At 44.8% G+C, this 9,585-nt stretch overlaps 1 protein-coding gene across 3 annotated transcripts in view; it reads left to right on the forward strand.

The window, feature by feature from the left end:
* The window catches only part of LOC139274906 (interleukin-5 receptor subunit alpha-like), a 60,583-nt gene extending 52,088 nt beyond the window's left edge, over positions 1-8,495 (forward strand). For 2 of the 3 annotated variants that reach the window (XM_070891635.1, XM_070891634.1), the window contains exons 9-10: positions 1,920-2,010; positions 4,658-8,495. In XM_070891635.1, coding sequence (XP_070747736.1) covers positions 1,920-2,010; positions 4,658-4,729 — 163 coding nt within the window. In that variant the 3' untranslated portion in view covers positions 4,730-8,495. The remainder of the gene's footprint in view (positions 1-1,919; positions 2,011-4,657) is intronic. The other variant, XM_070891636.1, reaches the window with a different exon arrangement.
* Positions 8,496-9,585: the final 1,090 nt, after the last annotated feature.

A 9,585-nucleotide genomic window follows, 5' to 3' on the forward strand; every position in this document is an offset into this window, starting at 1 on the left:
TCCCTGGTATCCTGGACAATATTTATCCCTCAACTAACACCTAAAAGAACAGATGACCAGATCATTGTCTCATTGCTGTTTGTGGGACCTTGCTTTGCTGTGGTTTCTACATTAAAACGTTTCAAACATTAAAACACTTCAAAAGTACTTAATTTGCTGTGAAGCATTTTGGGACGTGCTGAGGTTGTGAAAGGCGCTTTATAAATGTAAGTTATGTCTTTTCCCACTGTATGGTATCCCTCAGTATCATGCTGTTGTAGATAGAAATTGCAATAGAAGAAATCCTGCCACTAGGGATAGAGGCTTACATCTTGTGAACAAATAAATGAAGTGTTCAAGAGTGTTATGGAAAGAGAGCCATTTTTCCAACTCCTGTATCCCTGAGGTGATTGGGGAGCAGGAGTGCTCCTCTCAGCTCCACATTAAAACCATGGGCTGCTATCAACAACCATTCACTCTGCTGATTCTGATTGCCTCCACCCATACCCCCCTCCGACCCCACCCCATCCCCTTGCTGAACTCCCCTGAGTCCCTTGGATGGCGACCCATCTGGGCTGAATTCAACACCTCCACCGCCATCCTTATTAGGTGCATGTACAAGGATCGTGCCTGAAACACGGCCACTGGTTGCCAGCTTCTTCCAAGCAGTTGGGTACATCGTTCAATGAGGAAACCGCCCTCTTCCTCAAAGGGATCCTCCTTTGCCGCTCCTCAGGACATTCACACTGAAAGCAGAAGCTTTTCCCACAGCGCTCCTTCCAGAGAAGAAAAGAAAAAAAAAGTGGCCCCCGCTTTAAGAGCAAACATCCTTCCAAGTTTTAGGGCTTGGCCAGATTCTGCGACTGACACCCAGGCTGGCAGTCTGTATACTTGACATCATCATCATCATAGGCAGTCCCTCGAAATCAAGGAAGACTTGCTTCCACTTTGGTTACGTATGTAATAACTCGATAGACTGAATACTGTAAACTAACACAGGTACAAACGTGGCTCTGCTTTATTAGAGCCCAAAGTGATTACATTACATGATGCCTTGCCTTTTATACCTGGGCCGCGCACATGTGCTTACAGTCCAGTGACCTCCGAGAGTGGCGCCACCTGATGGCTAATAACCTCAAGCATACATACATACATGACAACTCTAAAAATGAGTTCTTAGGTGACTGAACAGTCCAATACGGGAACTACAATCTTTGTTACAGGTGGGACACACAGTCGTTGAGGGTAAGGGAAGGTGGAACAGGTTTGCCGCACGCTCCTTCCGCTGCCTGCGCTTGTTTTCTGCATGCTCTCGGCGATGAGACTCAAGGTGCTCAATGCCCTCCCAGATGCTCTTCCTCCACTTAGGGGGGGTCTTTGGTCAGGGATGCCCAGGTGTCAGTGGGGATGTTGCTTTTTATCAAGGAGGCTTTGAGGGTGTCCTTGAAACATTTCCTCTGCCCACCTTGGGCTCGCTTGCCGTGTAGGAGTTCCGAGTAGAGCCCTTGCTTTGGGAGTCTTGTGTCAGGCATGTGGACAACGTGGCCTGCCCAGCGGAGCTGGTCGAGTGTGGTCAGTGCTTTGATGCTGGGGATGTTGGCCTGGTCGAGGATGCTAACGTTGGTGCGTCTGTCCTCCCAGGGGATTTGCAGGATGCTTGACTAGCCGTGCATGGTCTCCGTGAGCGGGAAGCCCAGGCACATTCAGAAGTTGCTCTCAGATGGCAAGATTCGCCATAAGCCGAGCGCCACATTAGAGGCATGAGTGTGCCCGTGCCACATGTGTGCCAATTTTTGCATCATTACGAAAGTAGAATGATAGTCTTAATGAGCCACAATAGTGTGTGTGTGTCTCGACCGTACAGACCACGCGAATGGATGAATTGATGAAAAGAACCAATTGGCTAAATTATGCTGTTTGGCTATTTTTATTCTTCCCAGGTTCAAGTTATTCAAAAGCCTGTGTCAACCAATCCCCGATCCTAAAAAGAAGTTTAATGGACTGTTTGACTCTACCAGTGGCGATTTTCAGGTAACCAATTGCACCAATGAATGGTAACAAAATACATAGTGAATGCACAACATTTATATAGCACCTTTAATGTATAAAGAAACCTCTCCAGCGGGCGACGTTACGGAGATGGAAGTAGGCGGCCTTTGTGATGGGGTCAACAGGTCAGCTTGGGGTTGAGTCAGATACTGGGGTTACGAATGGTCTGGTTCAGACAGTGGCTGATGCGGAGGATAGAATCGATGGTAGTGAAGATGATTGCTTTGAATTGCAAGACTGGATGCTGGATGAGCATTCTGATAGCACAGAGGAGCAAAGGAGTCAATACAGGCTGCAGAAAGCTAATGTACCTGTGGAAGCTGACCTCTGTATCAGCAGATTATGTTCATGGGTGGCCAAGGGTTCTGCTCTGCCGCATTTCCACCAGTAGAACAGGACTCCCAGAAGTTCAAGGCCATTTACTTTTGCTGCTGGACTATTCTGCTCAGCTGCATTTCGACAACTTGCATTCATATGCGTTAACGTCCCAAGGTACTTCATAGCGGTGTTATCGAACAAAATTTGACACTGAGCCACATAAGGAGATATTAGGGCAGATGGGGTAGGTTTTAAGGTGCGTCTTAAAGGAAGAAAGAGAGGTAGAGAGGCGGAGAGGTTTAGGGAGGGTGTTCCAGAGCTCACGGCCGCCAGTGATGGAGCGATTAAAATCGAGAATGCTCAAGAGACCAGAATAGCTGGAGCGCAGAGATCTCGGGGGCGTTGTGGAGCTGGAGGAGATTACAGAGATAGGGAGGGGGTGAGGCCATTGAGGGATTTGGAAAACAAGGATGAGGATTTTAAAAATCAAGGCGTTGCTTAATCGGGAGCCAATGTAGATCAGCGAGCACAGGGGCGACGGGAGAATGAGACATGGTGCAAGTTAGGACACGGGCTGCCAAGTTTTGGATGTCCTCAAGATTTCTGTTGGTCTTTCTCAGCATTCAAAGACCAGAATGTTGTAAGTGGCTTATTAAAAAGTGGGGCTTGTTATTGTCGGTGGATGATGGTGCCCAATTGAATTCTATCCATGATCATTGTCACATCTAACAGTAAATCAAACGTGTTTCCAGACCTGGATGTTCAGGCCCCACATTTTCTCTCTGTCGTAATGACGCTACATCCTTGGTTGGGTGGAACTTGTGTCTGTTATTGGCACCTTTGAGCCCTGACCAACATTCCTGCGTTGCAGCCATTCACCTATTTTGAGAATGTCACCATGCCATTTACAACGCAACTGGGGTGTTCACCTCAGGCAGGCAGGGAAGGGTAGAAAATCACCGCAGCAGAATTTATACCACCCAAAGACTCTTAACATAGAAACATAGAAAATAGGTGCAGGAGTAGGCCATTCAGCCCTTCAAGCCTGCACCACCATTCAATAAGATCATGGCTGATCATTCACCTCTGTACCCCTTTCCTGTTTTCTCTCCATACGCCTTGATACCTTTAGCCGTAAGGGCCATATCTAACTCCCTCTTGAATATATCCAACGAACTGGTATCAACAACTCTCTGCGTAGAGAATTCCACAGGTTCACAATTCTCTGGGTGAAGAAGTTTCTCCTCATCTCAGTCCTAAATGGCTTACCCCTTATCCTTAGACTGTGACCCCCTGGTTCTGGACTTCCCCAACATCGGGAACATTCTTCCTGCATCTAACCTGTCCAATCCCGTCAGAATTGTATATGTTTCTATGAGATCCCCTCTCATTCTTCTAAACTCCAGTGAACAACTGTAAAATAAAAAAATGGCCTGCTTTTGAATTTTGCATCTTTTTTGACTGAACCATTCGATATTGCAATTGATGACCATAGGGAAAGCAGCCATTAAAATTTAACTTCCTCCACCATCCTCCCTGCCCCGCCCCCACCCCACCATCCCCCGCATCTGTGGTCCCTAGCAATACTGGACACTAGGGATGCTCAGGCATCTCTTGCACCCAACTGTCCTCGGGTATAAGTGACGTAAAATATGTTGAATGACATACTAGCCTAATTTGCAAGGCATCATTATATTCCCGCTCGCATATGGGTGGGCATGTTATACCCCTGCCCCCGAATAAAATTGTTCACGGGATGTGGGCGTCGCTGGCAAGGCCAGCATTTATTGGCATCCCTAATTGTCCTTGAGAAGGTGGTGGTGAGCCGCCTTCTTGAACCGCTGCAGTCCGTGTGGTGAAGGTACTTCCACAGTGCTGTCAGGGAGGGAGTTCCAGGATTTTTACCCAGCAATGATGAAGTAATGACCGATATATTTCCAAGTCAGAATGGTGTGTTATTTAAAGGGGAACTTGGAGGTGCTGGTGTTCACATGTGCCTGCTGCCCTAGATGGTAAATTCTAGAGCAACTTTAACCAGAGGGAAATACAGGGATCAGGCGTACATCGGACCAACTCCATTTCCACCCTCGGCCATCTATAATGCACCATGTCTTCGCAGTGAGGAAATTGGGTTGTGGGGGGTGGGGCGGTGTGGGCCTCTGATTGCAGATGTAGCAAAATTAACAGTTGCAATCAGAGAAGCTGAAGTTTGCTGCAATGTAAGTTTGTCCTCTTTAATGGGACAACTTGAAGTATTTGTGATAAAGTGCATCAGCAAACATATGTAATGATACTTATTTTCTTTGAACAGAAATGGATTAATGTCGATCATCCAGTGACTAAAGATCCTGAGGAATGCGTCACAATCACTGTCGAAGACTAAACGTTTACATCCAGCAGTCGGAAAACAATTTCAGGGTTAATCCCAGACTGATTGCAGCGGCAGAAAGATTTTGCTATCACAAAATATCCAATGGAATTATTTAGTTCAGCACGATAATTTGTTATTAATTATGCGTTTATTGCATTATACGTAAATGTGAATCAAGTATGCATTATTGAACGCTTTTTAAATTTGATTTCCCTGACTGGGATTTCCTCTCCGTTACATATGGGCAAATAGTGAGATATTTTTGCCTCCTGTGAGTAGTATCTCAGATGCTGAAATGCATTATTTTGCTCTTTTGGATTCATGTTAGCTTGACTGTACTATAATGTGTGTCAGCTTGGCTTAGTACTCTTACATCTGGAGCAGAAGGTTGTGGGTTGCAACATCCACACCAGAAAGCTTTGCTGTTAGCCATGGCACATTGCTAGCACACTGAGTCAGCGAGTTGTGGGTTCAAGTCCCACTCCAGAGACTAGTAGCACAAAACCCAGGTTGACACTCCAATGCAGCACTGAGGGACTACTGCACTGTCGAAGGTGCCATCTTTCGGATGAGACTTTAAACTGAGGCCCCGTCTGCTCCTTCGGCCGGATGTAAAAGATCCCATGTCCTCTATTTGAAGAAGAGCAGGGAAGTTCTCCCTAGTGTCCTGGACAATAGTTATCACTCAAACGAATAATCGTTGTTATATTGTTGTTTGTGGGATCTAGCTCTGAGCCGCGTTTCCTACATTACAGCAGTGACTACACTTCAAAAGGCTGTAAATTTCTTTGGGACGTACTGAAGTCATGAACAGTGCTGTATGTATGCAAGTCTTTATTTTTAAACTCCTGTCCTACTAAGAGGGTGATGCCCTTTTAGGTGAGGTGTTAAATTGTCCCCCTGTTCAAGTGGGCGCAAAAGTTCACATCATACTATGCAAGGATAAGCAAGGAGTTATTCTTGCATTCTGCTCAACATTCCTACTTCAACCAATCAAACTTGGGGTAAAAAGCAGATTACTCGATCATTTATTTTATGGCTGTTTGTGGCTTAGAATGACTGCCGTGCTTTTGTGGTCCATATTCATCAAAAAAATATATACCATTAACTGAAGCAATTTAAGATATTTCAACATGATCGGATGTTATATAAACATAAGTACTTTTAATTGCCATTATTTACTGCAACAGATGCAAAGTGAGGCTCAATTGATAGCACTCTCCTCGCGGAGTCAGAAGGTTGTGTGTTCAAACCCCTCCACAGACTAATGCATATAATCTAGGCATGCTACACTTCAGTGCAGTGCTGAGGGAGCACTATCATTGTCTGAAGAGCTGTGGCTCAGTGGATAACACACTCGCCTCTGAGTCAGAAGGTTGCAGGAACTTGAGCACAGGAACTAGGCTGACACTCCATTGCAGTGCTGAGGGAGTGCCGCACTGTCAGAGGTGCCGTGTTTCAGATGCAACATTAAACCGAGGGCCCCGTCTTCCCTCTCAGGTGGACGTAAAAGATCCCATGGCACTATTTCGAAGAAGAGCAGGCGAGTTAACCCCGGTGTCCTGGCCAATATTTATCCCTCAATCAACATAACAAAAAACGATTATCTTGTCATTATCACATTGCTGCTTGTGGGAGCTTGCTGTGCGCACATTGACTGCCGTGGTTCCCACATTCCAACAGTGGCTACCTTGCAAAAGTGCTTCATTGGCTTTAAAGTGCTTTGAGACGTCTGGTGGTCATGAAAGGCGCTATATAATTGCAAATCTTTTAAAAAAGTTAAAACCAAGGCCCTGTCTATCTGCTCAGGTGGGCGTTAAAGATCCCAACGGCAATGTGGAACTCGCTGCCATGTGGAATGGTTGAAGGAGTTGGCATTGACACATTTACGGGAAGGCTTGATGCGTATATAAGGGAACAGAGGGATACGGTGGCAGGGTGTGAAGAGGTAATTAAAGGGGAGTAGTACTCGTGTGGCGTATAAATCCTGACATAGACCACTTTGGCCAAATGGCCTGTGTCTGTGCTGTAGATTCTGTGTCATTTTGTGTAAAAAAAAATCCCAAAGCAGTAAGTTCTCCCAGTCTCTTGGCCAACATTCATTTTTTCAGGCCTCGGCTAATGACTCCAAACAAATTCGATGATGTCATTGGTGCAAATTGGCTGCAATTCTCACCTGCAAAACAGTGATTGCTCTTGAAAGATGATTCATTGGCTGTGAAGCACGTTGTGATGTCCTGAGCATATGACAGGTGTTATATAAATGCAACTTCTCTGTTTAATGTATTACACCTGTAATAATGCTGCTGAGCCACCTTCAGTGCACGTGCGTCTCGTCCTTTTGGAAATCCGCAGTGTATCCAGAGGACTGCACCTGCTCAGCTCCTTCTAGGTGTCAGCCTTGTCTCAGTGGGTAGCACGCTCGCTTCTGAGTCAGAAGGTTGTGGGTTCAAGTCCTGCTCCAGGGACTTGAGCATATAATCTAAGAAGACACTCCAATGCAGCACTGAGGGAGTGCTGCATTGTCAGTGGGTGCCATCTTTTCGATGGGACATTAAACTAAGACCCTCTAAGACAGATGTAAAACAGTGAAGGGGTTGTCTTATGAAGAAATGTTGAGCAGGTTGGGCCTATACTCATTGAGTTCAGAAGAATGAGAAGTGATCTTATTGAAACATATAAGATTCTGAGGGGGCTTGACAGGGTAGATGCAGAGAGGATGTTTCCCCTCGAGGGGGAATCTAGAACTAGGGGCATAGTTTCAGAATAAGGGGTTGCCCATTTAAAACGGAAATGAGGAATTTCTTCTCTCAGAGGGTCGTGAATCTTTGGAATTCTCTCCAACAGAGAACTGTGGAGGCTGGGTCATTGAATGTATTTAAGGTGGAGATAGACAGATATATGAATGATAAGGGCGTCAAGGGTTATGGGAAGCAGGCAGGGAAGTGGAGTTGAGGCCAAGATCAGATCAGCTATAGTCTTACTGAATGGCAGAGCAGGCTCGAGGGACCAGATGGCCTACTCCTGCTCCTATTTTTTATGTTCTTATATAAAAGATCCCATGGCACCACATTGAAGAAGAACAGGGGAGTTATCCCTCAACGAAAGCGGATGGTCTGGTCATGATGTAATTGTTGTTTCTGGGAGCTTGTTGTGTGCAAATTGACTGCCAAATTTCATACATTACAACAGTGACTACACTTCAAAAAGTACTTTGTTGGCCGTACAACACTTTGAGACATCCTGAGGATGTAAGAGGTGCTATATAAATGCAAGTACTTAAAAAAGAGCACTTCTGCATTTTGCAAATTCATGTTTCCGGGAGCAGGCTTTGCTAGCCTGTAGACCAGCTTGAATTTACATCTTCCTGAAATAGGTTAGAATCGTTCTCTGAATTATGAGGTGCCAATCACATTACCTGCCTCGAGAGACACCATGTGATGGTGTGGGGAAGTTTCTGCATTGTTAAACAGGAAAATAAATCTATTGTGCCTTTGAGAATGGGCATCTTTTAACAGCTCAGGTGCAAAACCTGTGTTACCTCTGAAATGTATATTAATGTACACTATAACTAGCAATAAAAGTGATGGAATATTCGAGTATTACTTGAATGGAATGGGTTAGTGCAAAAGCAATTATCCCTAATTCTCATTGCCTTCTTGTTCTAAACTGAGGTGTAACCATGTAGTACTGCTATATAACAAGATATGAGAAAAAAAATAATAAAATAGGTTTTGCAGCCTCATTATTCTGCGTGGCCTTTGACTAGCAGACGAAAAACAGCGCAAATCAAAAATATTGGCCCGGATTTTGCGGTGAGTAATGCCATAAGAACATAAGAAATAGGAGCAGGAGTCGGCCATTTGGCCCCTCGAGCCTGCTCCGCCATTTAATAAGATCATGGCTGATCTGATCTTCGGCTCAGCTCCAGTTCCCTGCCTACTCCCCATAATCCCTTGACCCCCTTATCGTTCAGAAATATGTCTATATCCACCTTAAATATACTCAATGACCCAGCCTCTACAGCTCTCGGGGACAGAGAGTTCCACAGATTTACGACCCTCTGAGAGAAGAAATGTCTCCTCATCTCCGTGAACTGTCATCGTTCGCCGTCATTCACCTTCTGAAACTGACTGTAACTTCAGGATATTGCGCATGCACAGCTAAATGGGAAATTCTGAATTTGAGGTCAGCCATTCCCTGCTCCGACATTGGCTGCGCAGTGGAACTCCACAGTAAAATCAGTTGAATTGATCGAAACTGTTCTAATATCGCTGTTAAGCACCCCATGAAAGGTTAAACCCTGTTGGAATAGCTGTAACTGGGGTTTTAACAGCATATTGACTGTTCAACAACCATCCTGGCCCTGAAAAACTCTTTTTTATATATTTGTGAATTGTCAAATTTCTCCATTATAATAAAAATTACAAATTAAAAAAAATATGTACATATTTTTTAAAGTTTGTTCATGATATTTCAGCTTCTATTTTAACCCCATGTGTATGTCCCAATCTTTACTGCGCGCTCGGTAACAATTTTTAAAAGTGCAGATAATCAGTGCTTTTCATTTCCTGGTTTGCTGTCTGTGAGAATTCATCAATGTGATTGGCTGCTTAGGCAGCTTGATGACAGCATTGTTGCATCGTGCTAAGAATCCCCTATTGACCATGCTACAACCAATTACACATCGAGAAAGCTGAAGGGGATCAGTTACCTTCAAGGTCAGTGGCGATCACCGTCGTATTGCTGCTGACCGCAAATTACAAGACTTCATTATCTAAGAGCTAAAGCTTAATGACCTTGAAATCATATGGTGTGATCTATGAATGCTTAATGCATTGGCATCAAGTTCCTCCATCCACTATTTG

The sequence above is a fragment of the Pristiophorus japonicus genome, chromosome 10, assembly GCF_044704955.1.
Source record: "Pristiophorus japonicus isolate sPriJap1 chromosome 10, sPriJap1.hap1, whole genome shotgun sequence".
In the NCBI taxonomy this organism is placed as follows: domain Eukaryota; kingdom Metazoa; phylum Chordata; class Chondrichthyes; family Pristiophoridae; genus Pristiophorus; species Pristiophorus japonicus.